We start from the raw sequence: 19696 nt of genomic DNA on the forward strand, positions 1-19696 counted from the left end.
ATTAAAGTTTATGATTAACTTGCTCCTCTGTTCTGGATGGAAAATTTTCCACTTTGGAGATGCCAAGGGATGATATAAACAAAAGTCAAGATATCCAGAGATTGTTAAAGCCTTCAGAGTTATCTTCATCTCAATTCAGACCTTTCCTCACTCTGCTGTGTGTCGGAACACTGACAAATTCTTCACTTGCAGTAGTGAGGGATAGTGGTATGGAAACTCAGTTTGAGAGAGAAATCTTTCAACCTCCTTATTTTCAGATTAATATTTAGCAATATTTATGTACATGATAATATCTCTTGGTTATTGAAAAACAGTGCCAGATCCTGCATTTGTTATTTAATATATATCTTACCTCCCTTTTTAAATTAAAAAAAAATCTTATCTCTCATATGGCGAAATTGGTATTTTTTCCACTTAAAAAAAAAGAAACTGAGACACAGAAATCTTACAGGATTTACCAAAGACAATAAATGTTGCATCTTGATTTCAAATCCACAGCTATGTAGGTATAATACCTACTGTGTCTTTTACAGTATGCTGCCCTCTAGCTTTTCATTCTACAAAACAAACAATCAAAAATCGCAGAACATAGGGTATTTTAATTTATATGCTGGGAAAACTGTAATTTACAGAGAGAGAATTGGATGATCAGAGAGAGGTTCAATTTTTCCTCAATTCTTCACTCAATTCAGAATAATACAATGTGCCAGATACTCTGTATATTAATCGATCCTCTCTTACAATCTTTGAAGCCTTAATGGCTGCAAACCAGAGGCATTGATTAGTCTCCTGATTCTGTGGTCAGCTGGGCAGCTCTGGTCTGTGTCGGCCTGACGGATGGCTGCAGGCTGGTGGTTTGGCTGGGGTCTGCCTGGTCTGGGGGGCAGGGGTGCTCAGTTGGGCAAACTTGTTTCTGTCCCACATAGTTTTTCACCCTCCAGTAAGCTACCCATGTAGAGGTCTCAGGGCTCTGCAGAGCCACAGAGAGAACCATCGCTGGTATCTAAGTGTGATGAAACTTCTGCTTATATCACATCCGCTGAGGGCCCATTGGCCAGAACAAGTCTTGTGGCCATGCCAGAGTCTGTCGGGGGTTGAGGGGTGGACTGCCCTGGAAGTTGGGGGACAGGGAGAAGCCGTCACTGCAAACTTCTGCCTGTCTCCAAACTAGAAAGAGGGGCACCTATCCTTGGTCTGTGTGTATCTCTCCAGTGAAGAACTGTGGCATACTGTGTGTGGGGTTCTCAAGGCAAGAATACTGAAGTGGTTTGCTGTTGCCTGCTCCAGTGGACCACGTTTTGTCAGAACTCTCCACCATGACCTGTCCATCTTGGGTGGCCCTACACGGCATGGCTCATAGTTTCATTGACTTAGGCAAGGGTGTGGTCCATGTGATCAGTTTAATTTTCTGTGATTGTGGTTTTCATTCTGTCTACCCTCTGATGGATAAGGATAAGAAGCTTATGGAAGCTTCCTGATGGGAGAGACTGAGGGGAAAACTGGGTCTTGTTCTGATGGGCAGGGCCATGTAAATGAGATGGTTGGATTGCATCACTGACTCGATGGACATGAGTTTGAGTAAGCTACAGGAGTTGGTCATGGACAGGGAGGCCTGATGTGCTGCAGTCCATGGGGTCACAAAGAGTCAGACGTGACTGAGCGACTGAACTGACTGAACTGAACTGAAGAACTATGGCATGAAGCATTATTGGATGAATGTCGGCTTCCCTGGTGGCTCAGACGGTAAAGAGTCTGCCTGCCCTGCAGGTGGCCTGGGTTTCATCCCTGGGTGGGGAAGAGCCCCTGGAGAAGGGACTGACAAACCTTTCCAGTATTCTTGCCTGGAGAATCTTGTGGATGGAGGAGCCTAGTGGGCTACAAGTCTATGGGGTCACAAAGAGTCGGACGCGACTGAGTGACTAACACTTTCACTTCACATGAAATACAGTAATTCAGAGGATGTGATGATCGTCTGAGGCTGGGGCAATGAGGGAGTCAGTCGCATGAGAGGGGATGCTGGAACAGGCTCCGTTGTTTAGGCGGGATCACAGTTAGTGCCAGGGGATGAGGGCAGGAGTAGCAGTATGGACGGAGGTGGCTGTTGCAGAGCACAGGGCGACAGGTAGATGGCAGCACTGGAAACTGATCATCCTGCTTGAGGACGTGAGATCTTCAGCGGCAGGCCAAGGAACTTACACATTTTATTAGCATTTACCTGGTTTTTGGACTCACGTAATTCTTTGTATAAAGAATGAAATACAGGTTTTATTCTACATGTCTCTGATAGAATGTAGGGTTTTATAAAGTTAATATTTAGTAGATATGACTTGAAACTCAAAAGCAAAGGTGATTAGCACAATGGGCTGCTTTCAAGAGCTCAAAGGGCATGAATCCTGATAAAATGCCATTGCATCTGGCAACTCGGAATCACTGCTGCTGCCTGAGAAATGACTTTCCTAGAAGCCACAGCCTTGCAAGTGAGGGTGGACAGTGAAGGGAGAGGTCAGCTGAGGTCAAGGTGGTTTGTGTAGTTGAGGATAGGAGTAGTTTAGTGGGAGAGGATAATTGGTTCATATCTATAGGCAGAGAGAAAGGATTGATGGTAAAGGATTAAGTTCTGAGATAGTAGTTCCTTGATCAGAATCCCAAAGCAGATGAGATTAAAGGGAATTAAGACCACAGGATCTTTATCACTTGGATCAAGTGAAGCCTGCAGATACCACAGGTCCCAGGAAAACATTCTTTAGAAAGTGCAGAGGGCTTAGTCCTTCCAAGAGACCACTCTGTGGTTGTTCCAGTTGCTTCAGTTGTGTCTGACTCTTTGTGACCCCATGGACTGTAGCCTGCCAGGCTCCTCTGTCCATGGGATTCTCCAGGCAAAAATACTGGAGTGGGTGCCATGCCCCTCTCCAGGGGATCTTCTCAACCCAGGGATTGAACCCATGTCTCTCATGTTTCCTGCACTGGCAGGCGGGTTCTTTACCACTAGCACCACCTGGGAAGACCCGCTTTGCACCCCCCCCCCCCAATTATGGATAAAAATAGGGCACAATCCAGGTGAAAGGGGAATATCATGAGTCATTTAATAACTTGTATCAAGGGGTTCACAGACAGTTGTCAGGCTGTGTTTAGGCAAAAGATCCATTTTTGTTAGACCCACAAACATGAGAAATTTCATGTTTCCTGGCTCCTTTGACAAAACAGATTTGACCAAACTAGGCCTTCATTTTCCAGTGTTAAGAATTAGCAGAGGCTGAGTTACAAGTGGCCCCTTAAATGAACACAAGCTCTCCAGTTCGGCACAGCCTCGCCGTGCTGTGGCCGAGCCAGCCCGGAGACGGGATCCCGCGACACTCTTCTAACAGTCGTGTTGATGCTTGTGCTATATAACAGTGAAGTCTTTCTTTATGTCCCAGTTCTCAAACGTGGGGAAATAAAAGTAACCAAAGAGCAGTTAAGGGAAAATGGGACCACCTAGTTCTTCGAGGAGTGAATACTGTACAAATCGTGTCAGTGTTGACAGAATGCAATTTAAGATTTTTCTGCCCGTCTAGCTTCTGTTGGCTTTTGGATTTTGCAAGCCCTGATTACAGAGCCTAACTCTCGACTCCGTTCAACTCCTGGTCGTGGAGATGAGTTTTCCTTTCCATACCTGACAAGCCAACAGGAGAGCAAGGTCGACATGTTTTTGTAGATGTCTGTCATGACATCTTTCTTCTTTCGGGTCTAAATGCTTGTTCTGATATAATAGCAGCAAGAGAGCCACAGATTCGAGGCACCTAGAGGTTCATGTAGCTACAGGTGGGGTCAGGTATCTGAGAAGAGAAGCGTACAGTAAGACAGCTTTGTGTTCCTATGACATAGTAGGATACAGAAATTAATAGTGTTTCTGATAAAAGTTTTTTCTTTTAAGGAAGCCCTTCAATGAATGACTACTGAGTGGAAATTGTGTCTTTCTGCGGGATACACAAGTTTGATGGTACTTCTCTGGTTAGTTTTAGTACTATTAAAGAGTTACTTTGTTATAAATAGACTAAGCAAATGGACTGCCTTGTGGAATGCTATTTTGGCTCCCACCAAGAACCAAACCCTCAAAATGCTACAGATTTTTATACATTTTTAAAAGCAGTCTCATAAGCAGCATGCTAACATTTATGGCAAAGCTATTTTTTGGTATAAATATTATTTGATAAACACCTTTAAATATAAAGAATCTGCCTGTGTAGGAGACCCAGGTTCTATCCCTGGGTCAGGAAGATCCCCTGGCCAAGGGAATGGCTACCCACTCCAGTATTCTTGCCTGGAGAATCCCATAGACAGAGGAGCCTAGTGGGCTACAGTCCATGGGGTCACAAAGAGTTGGACATGACTGAGCGACTAACAGTTTTCACTTTGACTTTAAATATAGTGATGTAATGAGATAGTGTGACGTTTTATTCACTTTTCTTCTTTTCTCCCGTTGAATAATCATGTCTCTACCTATTTATTTTTTTCCTATCGGGTTCTTTATCAGTCTCCTGTTAATGTTATGAGCTCTTTCTGTATCATGCACATTAGCCCTCTCTCTGCTGTGTGCATTTTCTTCTGGTCCTTTGGTGCATTTTACCTTTTTTTTTTAAATGTCAAGTTTAACATCATATATACATTTTAATTTTTACATAGTCAAATCTATGAATTCTTTCCTCTGTTTTCAGAGTTTTGTATTCCCCACACCAAAATTTTTAATTTATACCTTTTGCAAAGTAATATGTACATTAGATCGAAGCATGTGAAATTGCTGTGGTTTTTTTTTTTTGTAGGTCAAAAGTCATCAGAATGTCAACAGTTTCATATAGCTCTATTTAGTAAATCGTTTGAAAAGTGAAATGGCATTGTAAGTTCTTGTAGGCAAAAGCAGGAACCTTTTCTCCTCTTCCTCTTTGGTGTCACGTCCTCCTTCAAAAGATCCCACTTTAGCTCTGGTTAGCAGATTCTTACGGTATTTGCAGAATATAACTTTCTTGTAATGGTATTTCTCGATTGGTTTCCTGATATTTATTGAGCACCTGTTATGTTCTGGACCCTCAGCATTTCAACAGAGATCAAAAGCAGACCCCCTTTCATAGAGTAAGGGACTGGGGTGAAGACATAACTAAATAAATTGCACTAAATAAATTACATAATACATTCAGTGGTGAGACATGCCATGAAGAAAAGTGAAGCTGGAACGGCCACTGGGAGAGGTAAGGACACACAGCTTCAGTTTCCCCAGGGTGGTCACTGAAGGCCTCCCTGAGGCCATGGTGGAGAACACCCCTGAGGGGCCTTGTGGAAAAGGAATAGTGGGGCAGTCGTGTGCAAAGGCCCTGAGATAGGCCCCGGGGCATCTGTGGAGCAGGGAGACCAGTGTGACCCGAGCAGAGTGAAAAAAGGAAAGAGCGGCAGGCTTTGAGGCTGGTGAGATAACAGGATGCTGGTGTGAGGGGCACTGAGCTGACCCCTTTGGCTCTTATTGTGTGGGATGGGAAGTCAGACAGGTTTGGAGCAGAGTGACGTGCCTGGCTGTGAGCTTCAGGGTCACTCTAGCTGATTTGCTGAGAACGGGCTGTAAGAGAGCCAGGGCAGAGGTGGGCAGTTGTGTGTCATCCAGATAAGAAGTGACTGTAGCTGGAACCAAAATGTCATTAGTAGAGGTGGCCCTGGTGGCTCAGTCAGTAAAGAATCTGCTTGCAATGCAGGAGACCTAGGTTTGATCCCTGGATTGGGAAGATCCCCTGGAGAAGGGAATGGCAACCCACTCCAGTATTCTTGCCTGGAGAGAATCCCATGGACAGAGGACAGGTAGGCTACAGTCCATGGCGTCTCAGAGTCAGACATGACTGAGTGACTATCTCACAGTCACTCATACACATACATACACACAGAGATTTTAAAGAATTGGATCATGTGACTGTGGAGGCTTAATAAGTCAAAATCTACAGGCTAGGTAGCAGAGTGGAGACCAGGGAAGAGTTGCAGTTTGAGCCAAAGGCTGTCTGCTGCTGGAAATCCTTCTTGCTCAGGGAGAGGTTAGTCTCTTTTCCATTAAGATCTTCAACTGATTGTATAAGGCCCACCCACATTATAGAAAGTAATCTGCTTTGAGAGGGTGAGATGAATTGAGAGAGTAGCATTGACATATATATATTACCACATGTGAAGTAGATAGGAGTGGGAAGCTGCTGCATATAGTACAGGGAGCTCAGCTCGGTGCTCTGTAAAGACCTAGATGGGGAATGGTGGGAGGGGATATATATGTAAACTTATAGCTGATTTACATTGTTATATAGCAGAAACTAACACAACATTGTAAAGCAATTATACTCCAATAAAAAAAATAGAAGGAAAAAAAGAAAAAGTAACCTGCTTTATTCCAAGTCTACTGATCTAAATGTTAGCCTTTATCCAAGAAACACCTTTACCAGAGGCATCCAGAATAATGTTTGATTATCTGGGCACTGTGACCCAGCCAAGTTGACACATAAGATTAAGTGTCACATTCTCCAGTCTCTTACTGTACGTTAAATATATCTATGGTAATTACTGTGGTGAGGGAAAATTTACCCTTTGGAGATTTGATATGTCTTGCACATCAAATGTTTCTCTCACTAAAAGAAGTAATTTAAACCATACAAGTCAACAACATGGAATGGATCTGTGACATTTCAGGCGATTACTACAAGTCATACAGTACTCTGGTGACTCCAGAGCTCAGCCACTACCGCTGCTTTCTCAGACACGCCTGGTTCTAAAGAACAGCCTTTGCACAGGATGGGTCTGTATCCATCCTCAGCACCGGACACCTTCTCCAGCTGTAGGACCCCTCTGGAATATGGCCAAGGGAGTTCCTAGAAAGTCTGCCTTCTCATGAGGTCATTTCTAAGGACTACTTACATAGAAGAATTTCTTCCCCTCACTCCTTATCTGCCTCCACACTGTTATTTCCTGAGTCCACAGATGCAGAAGGACAGCGGGAATGATTACCCTGCAGATAGAATATTCTTGGACCCCAAGTGGAAATGCCCAGGGTCACTATTGATCTAAGTGAGGCCGATAATCATTTAGTGAATACATTTTCACTTTCTCTGATGTGCATAAAGTCAAGCACGAAACAGTATAAGTAGCCATTTCCCTGATGACTGATTACATTTTTGAAAATACATTCCATGTCAAATTGATCTAAATTGACTCTTGAAAGCAGTAGCACTGTAATACTCCAAGCACTGAATGTCTCTTTGTGTAAGAATTATATCTTGAAACCGTATTCAGTGAGCCACCACTGATGGGAAGGTACACTGGGTCGTGGGATTCTTATTGATGTGTAACGCTGGGTTTCTTAAAGGTCACTGTATTTATCAATAAAAGACGTTTGCTTACTAGTGGAGGGAAGGAAAAAAGCTTACTGACTAGGCAGTGTAAGTTGTGCGTTGTTTGCATAAAATTAATAAACTGAGGTTAAATTGATAGTATGCTATAAATATGAATTGTAGAAAATTACACCTTTGAAAGTGTGTGTGTATATATAAATACTTAAAGTATATACACATAGACACACACGTAATTAATAACTCACTTCCTCCTATAAACTCTAAACAACTTTAGTTGTGATGGGTGGTGTGAGAGTTAGTGTGTCTTTGGTGTGTGTGTGTGCACGTGCATATGCTGACTTCCGAAGGGTGATTGCTTCTCAGTGGTAGAAATGCAAGCTTTAAAGATTCTGTCTCCCTTTTCCTACTACAATACAAAGTAGTTCTTATGAAGAGTAACTGGCCTTTTCTTTAACTGGTAAGAATTACAGAATGTTTTTGCTCTGTTTAATTCATTATAGAAATTGTGTTATAAACAATTCACAAAGCACTGCTTATCACGCATGTGTCTTCCAACACAATTTCTTGCAAATGATCTCCTGAAAAATCATCAGTTTTTCTCCACTTCTGCTCCTGCTGGAGCACTTCATGCATTCTTTTAAAACAAGATCAGTTTTGGGACTTCTGTAAGTTAAGACTGTTCTTTCTATTTAACGAAAGTGTTTACCATAAAGTTCAGTAAAAACAAATCCATTCATTTGCTGTTATTTCTTTTAAAACTATTTACCCATCTCTAATTCTGTATTTCTTCCTAACCCTGTTTCTTATTTGTCCCATGTTTAAGCACCAGTGAGCCTCTAGTTACATTGCCTATTGTATAAATCTAGCATGAGATTCCATTTGTTCCAATATTCAGTCACTTTATTAAAGAATGTTATATAGGTAAGTACAGCTATGTCAAAATATACTGCTTTAATATTTTTCCAAAAAATAAAATTTATACAAAGAGAACATTTAGAAGTATTCTTTCAAACGCGGTACAGGTTAAGAAAGAACTCTGCATAATCTCAACATGTCTGGAATACTACTTGGAAATATTCTCTCTGACAGAAACCATTCCTGCTTGGAGAATTTTAGGTTGCATAGACTCAACTTAAAAAAATAACATTAAAATTTCAAATCCAATTTTCCCCTTTTCAGAATTATATTTTTATATTCATTTTTATGTGTGCATACTGTATTTTTTTTATAATTTTGAAAGAGTAAGACTCATTTCTTTATTAGCTGGCTGGAAGAAGATTAAATTCTCATATGTTTTTTCTTTTTCTTAAATGGTAATGCTGTGCTATACTAAAAAAATTGTCGATGGTATCAGGAAAACTTTTTAAGACCCAGGTGATTTTTTTTTTCTTGGAAATTGCAGGTTGATATTTTATATTAGCTTCCATGATTTCGTTAGATACTTTGAGTTTCTGTTTTTACTTTTAGCTGGAGATGAGCTAAAAAATTCAAGGGTATTTATGGCATTTGAACATTTCTTTTATACTCAGAGCAACTTTGTACTTGTAACATTTCAGAAGTGAATTTTCCCTGTTCAAAAGCCTTTTCCTCCTTTATATACAAAATTAGCACTGTATGGTGAGTTAATATAATCCATGATGACATTCATGTTTCTCTTTTTTTTTTTTTCCCCCCTCCCTGATACTGTTTTATAAGGTGGATGTAGAAGGTGACTAATTCAGTCTCTCCATCTCCAGATCTCTGTAACTTTTACAGTTTTGTGCTGGCATTGCTTTTCAGTTTAAACTTCTTCCCAAGATTTTTACTTGTTTGTTGTTTTAAGATGTTCTTAATTATCTTTCTTTGTCTTTGGGATAATTTTATGGCTGGCATACTCTGGGAGCATCACTTCAACAATAACTTTGTCATAGGATCGTGTTACTACATAGTTTTTACATGTCTGTTATGATTTATATCATCATAACAAGATTGGCATTATATTCAAAATGTTTATTTTAATGGAAATTTTCAACATTTTGTTGTCAGAAGCCTATCATTATATAATCACTTCCAGCCACTTAGTTTTTTTAATGTGTACATGAGTTTTTTAAAAGTCTTAAAAAATTCATTCATCGCAATATTTTCTCTTCCTTGTAATTAAGGTACCTACTGAACTCATTAAATATTTGGTCAAATTAATTCATTGTTTTAAGAAAATAACTTTCATACAGTATTTCTGGCAGTTCTCCTGATTTTTAAAAGTAGCACATTTTAGTATATTTAAGGTGAGAGGAGAGAATTAAAATGCTTATTTTTATTTTAAGAAACTAAGCCCTTTTCTTCACTGTGTTTGCATAAAATAAATGTATTTTTTCAAAAAATTAGGAACTTCTATAAATCTCTTAATTTTTCAGATGCTTATGACTGATATTGCTTTGTTATTAATTCAAGCAAGTTTCACTGAAACTCCGTCCCAATCGGCAGGCATCTGTAACATTTAACATATTAAAAGCTTATTTTCTTAGAAACATTGAGGATGCATAGTTTCTAATGTTATTACCAGACTGGTTACAGAAATATCACCAAAGATGGAACCTGTACCATTTGAAAAGTCCAAATGGTCACATACTAGTATGTATTTTCTTATGGTTAACAGAGAGGCAGGTCACACTCTCGTTCATACATGTGATTTGAGGCTGTTAGTATTGGTGGTGAGTTACCATGACTCTGTAGGAGGGGAAGGCCTTTTTTGTTAATGCAGATACTGCCCATAAAATGATCATGTACTTTTTTTTAATAAAATGTCATCATAAATGTCAAAATTTTATGAAAATAAGATCATTAAAATGATATTTACATTGTAAAAATCTTCACTGAAACTATTTATGGGAGCCAAAGAAACTGATAACAATTTGTGATTTTAAAAAATCACATTCAGTTTTATTAGTGTAGTTCTAAATTTCCAACACCCAGGTTGCTTTTCTTTTACTCTCTTCACTTCTTAGGTGAGTCCACTGGTTCTCTCTTTATCTTCCTTGATCTTTGATCTTTAGTTTTTATACTATATTCTCACTAAAATTTTTTTGCCATTGTTTTTGCTTTCATTGCTTTTTAAGTATTTAAGTGTTTTAACCTATTGGGTATTCCTAACCTTTAAGAGTATACAAATTTGATCTATTTTCAAAATACAGGAAAGTGGAACCTGCCTCTGAGACACAGGCAAAATGTATTTTCTGTTATATATTGATGTAACCTCACAGATACGTCTACCAATCCTGGATTTCATTTGTTTGGTGTTTTTGTGTATTTTTTTAAATTGTAAAATTATGTAACATTATGGAAAGTCTTTTAAAAATAGGACAAAATAGTTGCCTACAGCCCTCTCCCCCTAGTATATTGTCTGCTTTTATACTTTTTTTCTGTATTCAAACCAGTTTTTATATTAGTAAAACTCAGTATAATTATGACTATTGTATATGTCCAGTTTTCTCCATTTATTGGTATCGCAAATACATTTCTTAATGGTGTTGTATAGTTCTTTTTAAATTTTTATTTTACATTGAAGTATAGTTGATTAACAGTGTTGTATTAGTTTCAGGTGTATAGCAAAATGATCCAGTTATATATATATACATGTATCTATTCCTTTTCTTTCCCCACTTAGGTTATTATAGAATATTGAGCAGCATTTCCTGTGCTATACAGTAGGTCCTTGTTGGTTATATATTTTAAATACAGCAGTGTCTTAAGCCCCCTTTCTTTGAAAAGGTGTTTCATAGTTAATCATTCCCATACTTGTATATATTTTGAATGCTTCAAGGTGTTTTTTACTATTAAAAATATCACTAACATTTGAAATTATAGGATGTGAAAGTTGCTCAGTCGTGTCCAGCTCTTTGTGACCCCATGGTAGTCCATGGAATTCTCCAGGCCAGAATACTGGAGTGGGTAGCCTTTCTCTTCTCCAGGGGATCTTCCCAACCCAAGAATTGAACCCAGGTCTCCTGCATTATGGGTGGATACTTTACCAGCTGAGCCACAGGGAAGCCCGAAATTATAGGATGGATAGATATAATTTTTGTTGTTGTTGCTGTTGCTGCGTCGCTTCAGTCATGTCCAACTCTGTGCGACCCCATGGACTGCAGCCTACCAGGCTTCTCCATCCCTGGGATTCTCCAGGCAAGAACACTGGAGTGGGTTGCCATTTCCTTCTCCAATGCATGAAAGTGGAAAGTGAAAGTGAAGTCGCTCAGTCGTGTCTGACTCTTAGCGACCCCATAGACTGCAGCCTACCAGGCTCCTCCATCCATGGGATTTTCCGGGCAACAGTACTGGAGTGGGGTGCCATTGCCTTCTCCCATAGATATAATACTTATCTATAATTATTTGAAGTTAATTTTAATACCAAATGATTCTTCATTTACATATGTAAGCATTAAATTTAATACCCTTTTTGCTGAATAGTTATATCCGTGGTGTTATATCAATACTATTCTATCAAATATAGTGAAGTAGTTTTGAAAATAACCAAATAACAACTGCCTGAGTTTAATTTCTTTTTTTTCTTCTTAAGAGAAATGTCAAGTCAAATCAGATTAGAAGTACTTGCTAAAAAATTTTAGTTTCTGTCCTGAGCCTGTGTTGTGAAAACACTTAAATTACAAGTATTTGGAATAATCTCTATTCCCCTAGTAGATCAGGAATACTTTGAGGGCAATGACACTGTTGCATATATTTTTCTATTTTACACATCATCTTAAATACAGAGGAATATCAAATATACATATTTAATTATATTTGAAAAATATCTTCTAACAGAAAAAGAGCTTATGATTTTTACTCCCTGAATTAAACTGCTGCTTCTCTTTGATAAACTTTTCCTAGTAAGTTATTTCATAAAACCACTGATGGTCCTACTGTGTAGCACAGGTAACTCTGCTCAATGTTATGTGGCAGTCTGGATGGAGGGGAGTTTGGGGGAGAATGGATACAAGTATATGTGTGGTTGAGTCCCTCTGCTGTCCACCGGAAACTATCACAACATTGTTAATAGGCATACTCACGTACAAAATTAAAAGTTTAGTAAAACAACAAAAGTCACTGAAAGCTTACCAGTTTTTCTCTTAAACATCTGTGTGTGTAGAATAACATTTCAAGCTTTATTCTGGACTTTCAAGATTTAATATTTGAACCAAGGATTGTTTTCTCTTTATGACACTAAAGGAAGAGTTACTTAAACCTGTTAGATTGTTATGCCTGCTCCATTTGTTGTTGTGAGAATTAAATGAACGCATCCATGTAAGTGCTTCAGACGGTGTCTGTCATTTGTAAGTTCTCAACAAATACCCACTACCACCACCACCACCGCTTCCGCTGTTTTGATATTGAAATTAACAATAAGGGAATGATCTAAACTCAGACCAAGAATCACCTTTTTTTTTTTGTCCAAACATCATAACTCACTATCTGGTGTTTCAGTACAAAGTGTGTATTAACATAAAGTTGGTAAAGGGTTGTTCAGTAAGGATTTCTGGGGCCATTGGCTAATTATTTAGAAAACTATAAAGTTACAGCCTCATCTCACAAACTTGATCTCATAATCATACCTGAGTAATTCCAGATGGATTTAAAAAATTAAGTGTAAAGCTATGTAACCTATTTTTTTAATTTAAGAAAATTTGGGTGTTTATCAGATTAGGGGTAGGAAAGTCATAAAAATAGTGAAAGAAATTACAAAGGAAAGAAATTCACAGATTCAAATAAATAAACCTTTAAAATTTCTTTGAAAAGGAAAACTGAAAATCTTAACATCTTTGCAATAAATAAGGCCAAGGGTTATGACCTTAAAAGATACATGTATGTGTATGCTGTTTATGTAGACTCCCCCAAAAACAATCAACAAGTATTAACAATTCACAGAAGAAATAAATGCAAATGAGTTGCAAATGTGAAAAACAGGTTCAACTTAACAGTTAAAATGAAACGGTGTACAGTTTTTCACTTGTAAGATCACTAAAGATTTTTAAATGATTAGAAGTCCTTTGATGAGAAAATGGTAAAACACGCAGTTGTTCTTGCTGCCAGTGGAGATGTATGTTCTTATTAACCCATCTGAGAAGCATTTGGACAAGATCCATCAAGCTTCTTGCAATTTGCCCTAATGAAGTCATCAGTGACACAGAGTAACAGGAATGTACAGGAATGTTTATTGCAACTTGTGTCATCTTTTATAATAAAAAAATAAAATTTACTTTAAGCAGAACCACGCAACTAAGTAAGTTAGCGAGTTATCGTAAATTATTCCTGCTGGAAAATATTAGATAAGAAGTGTCTCCGAGTGATGAAGGGCTGACCCGCACCTGCGGTTTCTCTGTGAAGCCACTTTCCTATTGTAATAAAGCTGACGTGCTGTTCTCTTGAAAAAAAAAAAACACAAATCTCTAGCAGCTGTGGGTAAGAGCCATGGAAAAAGCTTGTCCATAAAAATGTTGAGCCAATTATAAATTACAAAAATGTGAAATATAAGGAAAAATATATTTTGCATGAAACCGTTCCCTTACTCCAAATTCCTTGTTAGTGCTGCTCTGCCGCTCCTGGTGTCTAAGAGCCAGCTCTTGCTAAGACTTGTGCACCAAAAACGAACTAGAATGAAATACGTTCTAGGTGATTTATTCCCATTTACTGGAAAGAACCTTCTGCTTGCTTTCAATTTAAGTACACATTCTTGAGCTTCCTTTTAATAAGAGAACCACCTAAGACCCAAAGGCCAGAAATGATTAACCCCTTTTCCTGATGTTGACCTCACTCTCCTTTAAGCTTAGACTTAACCAAGCTGTGCTGACATGCCCACACTGTGTCACTGAAATTTGAAAATGACAGTCTCTATGCTGCCTTGAGTGGCAGGCTTCTGTGCTACCTGGTTTGGCTTTGTTTTTATCTGAAGAAACAAGTAACAACTCTGGATTTCATGCCTTTTGTTATATCCTCTGTTCTGGCTGTTTTATTAGTTGTTCTGGGTTGGGGATTTCTCGTTTCCTGACTCTAATTTTGTATATTCATAGATGTGTGTGTGTGTGTGTGTGTGTTTCCCGATGGCTCAGTGGGGAAAGAATCTGCCTACAATGTGGGAGACACAGGAGATGTGGGTTCGATCCCTGGATTGGAAAGATCCCCTGGAGGAGGAAATGGCAGCTCACTCCAGTATTCTTGTCTGGAGAATTTCATGGGCAGAGGAGCCTGGCAGGCTACAGTCCATAGGTGGGGGTCGCAAAGAGTCAGACACGAATGAGTGACATAAAGGGCAAAACGACATATATGTGTGTGTATGTATGTGTGTATCCATATGCATGGGTACATGAGTGTATCTATTTATTGTGTGGTGTAAACATGTGACATATATACGTGTGTGTGTTGAGGGAGTGAGGGACCGTAAGTAAGGACAGAAAAGAGAGGTGCTCTCTAAATGTAACTGTAATAACAGAGATAGCACATCCCTAGAAAGAGTACCTAAAAAAAAATAAAAAGGTAGGTAACATACACTGAATCTTTATGTCTTTAAAAATGCCTTACTGCTTTAATAAGCTACTTTTAATAGTTAACATATTTAAATCTGGATTTAATATTTTGTGTCTTTTATGACGTTACTCAAACATGAAGCCCCTTCATTTGCTTTTCCCGTTCCTGCTAGACAGACGTGTGCTATGGGAACAACAGAGAACGCAGTGTGTTCCTGCCTTGGAGGCACTTTCAGGTTAGGTGCGACCCAGTCAGGTGCTAATCTCTGTCTACTGTGTAAGCCGTTTACCATACGCCAGGTCCTGGGCAGATGCTTCACATAAATTGTTTAATCCTTAATATCCTGTGAGAGGTCGATAGTATTATCCTCATTTTAAAGCTGAGAAATGAAGCTTCAGAAAGTTTTAAAAACATTGGCAAGTCACCCAAGTTGGTAAGGAAGCCAGTGACCCAGATCTGAGCCTTTAACACTCAGCGCGGAGCCCCTGCACCCATGGGATCCCAGTGGACCTGGCTGACTTTTCCCCTTTTGTTTTCTAAATGAGGCGCTGGGCCAAGACACTCAGGCCTCAGAACCTGTGGGAATTCTGCATGCGTGGTCGTGGCCACCTGGAAAACACGTGAGCGAGGTCAGGGCCGGTCGTGGTGTGCGGGCCAGTGCAGGAGTGTCCCTGATGTGCTGGCTGGGCGGGGTCTCAGCAACCTGACGCTCTCCTCTCCGGGGCTGCTCCGGCTCTGAACCTTCATGAACGCAGTGCTGTGTCCCTTTTGTCGGCTTCGTATGGTTATCTTTGTGAAAATCCCAAATGTGTCTGGCTTTCTTTGTCAAAATTTACATTAAGGAAATGAAACAGGAACGATAGTAGAATTTTAGGGTTGCCTTTAAAAATCCTGTTTAGAAAATCTGTTGTCGTGGTTTTAGTTGTCAGGTCATGTCTGAATCTTTTGCGACCCCAGGGACTGTATATATAGCCTGGCAGGCTCCTCTGTCCATGGGATTTCTGAAGCAAGAGTACTGGAGTGGGTTGCCATTTCCTTCTCCAAGGGATCTTTGTGATCCAGGGAATGAACCCACGGCTCCTGCATTGGCAGGCAGATTCTTTACCACTGAGCCACTAGAGATTTACCTTTTACTTTAATTAAGTACCTTTTCTGTACCAAGTGCTGTACAGCTCACACCCCCAAGTGACCCCCAGCTCCTCACCCTGCATGTCCATGGAGATCTCACGTTAGAAATCTGGTTCCCTTTTCTCTTTCCCCCACTATCTCATTATTGTTTATGACAAAGGTGAAAACTTGAGTTAATCATAAAGACTCCATTAGGTAAGCATTTTCACTGAAATTCAGGATTTAGCTGGGATTCGTCGATCAGGAATTTTTCCGGTTTTCACTTTTGGATTCATTGTGGATGAGGCATATATGTCTTCAATCCATTTCTGTGCCAGATGTTTGTAGTGACTTGAGGAAACCCCTCCCTCCGTATGAGGAATAACTGTGAAGGGATTTTTAGTTCTACCTGCTAATCCTACAGGATGTCTCATGAGTCTTTCCCCCAAAAATACAAAATATAATTACAGTTTGTCCTCAGACCCTCACCATAGAAGTCTGACGTCTCTGTGCAGCTAAGATTCTTAGAATTCACCCATCTTTTCTTCATCCTAGGACCAGGTTAGTACACTTCCTCTTTGTCCCTGAGATCTCACCTTTCTTTGTAAGATGATGTGTTTCATCATTTATTCTGTTTGCTTTTTCCTTTTGTCTTTAATAAGAGATTATTAGAGTAGCTGTCTTCCTTGTTTCAAATTCTTTGTAAATCTTCTCTCTCAAATAATCCAAGTATCTCAAGATCAGACCGACTCTTAGTGGATTCCAGGAACATATTATCAGAACATATTTATCACTCCATTCTTAATATTTTGATTTTTATTAAACTGTGGATCTATAAGGTGAGTGATAGAACTCTGTGGACATTCATTAACTGTTTTTTTTAATACTGCCTTTATTTTGAAAATTAATTTTTAAATCCAATAGTAATATTTATTTTTCTTTGTGTTCTCTAAAATTCACATTATTGCATTTTATTATAAAATACCTTTATTAAAGTTTTTTTCCTGCTTACCAGATTTGATTAGTATTCTTTTTAAAGAGAATCTGTTTTTATACATTTAAAAATATGCTTGCATTTGTTTTATGTTATGAAACTGATATAGAATATTTATCATATTGTAATAAGCAGACTGTTGCCTCCCTTTAAAGTCTGGATTTTGAGTGTGTTGGTTAGGCCAAGAATCCTTGAATGATGTGTATGGTAAATACCACTCTTCAAGAAAAGACATTAAGCCAGAATGATATAACTATGTGAAGAACAAGCAGAATGAAATAGGGTTTGCCTGAGACAAGGAACTTTTGCCTTCGCTTTTCTAAGCCAACATTTCAAATGACAGCAGTGTGCTGGAGGGAGCTGTTTAAGCAGACAGGAAACCTACTTAAATACTTGAAAAGGTGTTTTAGTAAAATATGACACGGTATTAATAAGAGTACACAACTGTGGCTCAGAAACTTATTTTCAAATTTCAGTCAGCTTCACATTATAAAGGGCTTCCCTAATGACTCAGATAGTAAGGAATCTGCCTGCAATGCAGGAGGCCCAGGTTCGGTCCCTGAGTTAGGAAGATGCCCCAGAGAAGGGAAAGGCTGTTCACTTCAGTATTAGCATAGAATTTCTATAGGAGAAAAGAACCTGAGGCTTGGTCATTTACTCCACCCACTGGGGTCTCAGAACGGTGAGGTAACTTGCTGTCAGTGATGGTCTGGTTCTGTCTGCCTGATCCAAGCAGAGGCCTCATGGACGGAGGAGCCTGGAAGGCTGCAGTCCATGGGGTCGCTAAGGGTAGGGCACGACTGAGCGACTTCACTCTGACTTTTCACTTTCATGCATTGGAGAAGGAAATGACAACCCACTCTAGTGTTCTTGCCTGGAGAATCCCAGGGACCGGGGAGCCTGATGGGCTGCTGTCTATGAGGTCGCACAGAGTCGGACATGACTGAAGTGACTTAGCAGCAGCTCCCTAACTTTAGTTTTCTGTTTAACAATAGATGCTATCTGTGCCACAAGGATGTTGTTAGCTGTGCTTAGAACACAGTGTAAAAGATTCTAGTATTTATGAATGGGAGAATTCATCATTTATATTTAAAAGGTTTCTGCAGTGCTTTTTAAACTTTTTCTTACAATTGTGTTCATCAATCTGTGAAAAAATGTTCTTTATGATATCTGACCTCTTTGTTTCCTGATTTTTGAAAAGAACTCTTCATGATTGGGAAGCAAATAAAACTTAAAATATTATAGCTGTAATTAAATGTTAGATGATTCTTTTATCAGTTGTTTTTATGAAATCATGGAGGATCTATTTCCCTTTTTTTTACTCAGTGCACTGGTAATGCTATTATGGTAAATAAAATCCAGCCCAACTTTGAGGGATTAAAAAAAATTTTTTTTTTTAGAGGGGGTGTCTTTTTTTAGTTCTAACTGCTAAAACGTTTTTTGTTTTTTGGTTTTTTTTTTGTATTTGCAGCTGGTTTTAGAAGAAGTTTCCGTCTTAGTAGAAAAGATAAGAAAACAAATAAATCCATGTACGAGTGCAAGAGGAGTGACCAGTATGACACAGCCGACGTGCCCACGTATGAGGAAGTAACACCGTATCGACGGCAGACGAACGAGAAATACAGACTCGTAGTCTTGGTTGGTAAGTGATGGTTTGTGTGATGCTGAGGAAGTAAGACAGTGAGAATTTAACTTCAGAGGGCACAATGCTGGAAGTGTTCAAGTGGAAAAAATAAATCTCATCTTGAACACCGTTTGGCCTCTAAAATGAAATCTTTGTAGTCTTTTTGTACATTGAGACTTTGAAGATACCTGTGTCACAGGACTGGCGTTTTACTGGATCTTCTCTCTGTAGCAGTGTGTGCGTACTAAGTTCAGTCGTGTCCGACTCTGTGACTGTTTGGACTGTAGCCCACCAGGCTCCTCTGTCCATGGGATTCTCCAAGCAAGAATACTGGAGTGGGCTGCCATGCCTTCTTCTAGGGAATCTTTCTGATCCAGGATTCAAACCCATGTCTTGTGTCTCCTGCATTGGCAAGTGGGTTCTTTACCACTAGCGCCACCTGGGAAGCCCCTTTCTCTGCCTTCTCTGGATTTCTTTTTCTTTTTCTAGTTTTATCAAGTTGAATTTTTGATCACTGAGCAAAAACCCCTTTAAAAATGTTCAAGTATTAACTGGGCATAAATTTAAATTTGCCTCTAAGCACTGCATCCTACAAGTTTTGATTTATTGTGTTTTTATAACATATCATTAAGATCAGGATATTTTCTAATTTCTGTTGTGACTTCTTTGATCAGTGAGTTATTTACATATGTGTTATTTAATTTTCAGATACTTAGGGATTATCCAGGTATCTTTTGGCTATTGATTTCTTATTTAATTCCATTATAGTCAGAGAATATGCTTTGTATGATTTCAATTATTTTTTTAAGTTTGTCAGAATTTACTTTTTTTTTTTAGCCCAGAATACAGTTCTGTGTGTACTTAAAGAGAATGTGTTCCGTTGTTGTTGAATAGAGTGTTTTATACATATTATGTAAGTCAAGTAGGTTGATATTATTATTCAGGTCTTCTGTATTTTTATTATTTGTCCACTTGTTCTGTTAATTGTTGGGAGAAGACTGTTAAATTCTCTAACTGTAGATGTGTCTATTTCTCTTTTTACATTAGTCCACTTTTACTTAATAGATTTAGAAGCTCTGTTGCTGGGTGGATACACATTTAGGAGTATTATGTTTTCTTAGTGAAGTCACT

The 19696-nt window shown here is 38.9% G+C and overlaps 1 protein-coding gene and 1 long non-coding RNA gene across 6 annotated transcripts in view; one reads left to right on the top strand and one right to left on the bottom strand.

Moving 5' to 3' along the window:
• The window catches only part of MPP7 (MAGUK p55 scaffold protein 7), a 225267-nt gene that overhangs the window by 174454 nt on the left and 31117 nt on the right, over nt 1-19696 (top strand). Inside the window, exon 12 of the mRNA XM_061436267.1 lies at nt 18413-18583. Coding sequence (XP_061292251.1) covers nt 18413-18583 — 171 coding nt within the window. The remainder of the gene's footprint in view (nt 1-18412; nt 18584-19696) is intronic.
• Nucleotides 1-19696, bottom strand: part of LOC133259148 (uncharacterized) — a 184644-nt gene that overhangs the window by 74236 nt on the left and 90712 nt on the right. The window lies entirely within an intron of this gene.

Source organism: Bos javanicus, chromosome 13 (genome assembly GCF_032452875.1).
Source record: "Bos javanicus breed banteng chromosome 13, ARS-OSU_banteng_1.0, whole genome shotgun sequence".
Classification (NCBI taxonomy): domain Eukaryota; kingdom Metazoa; phylum Chordata; class Mammalia; order Artiodactyla; family Bovidae; genus Bos; species Bos javanicus.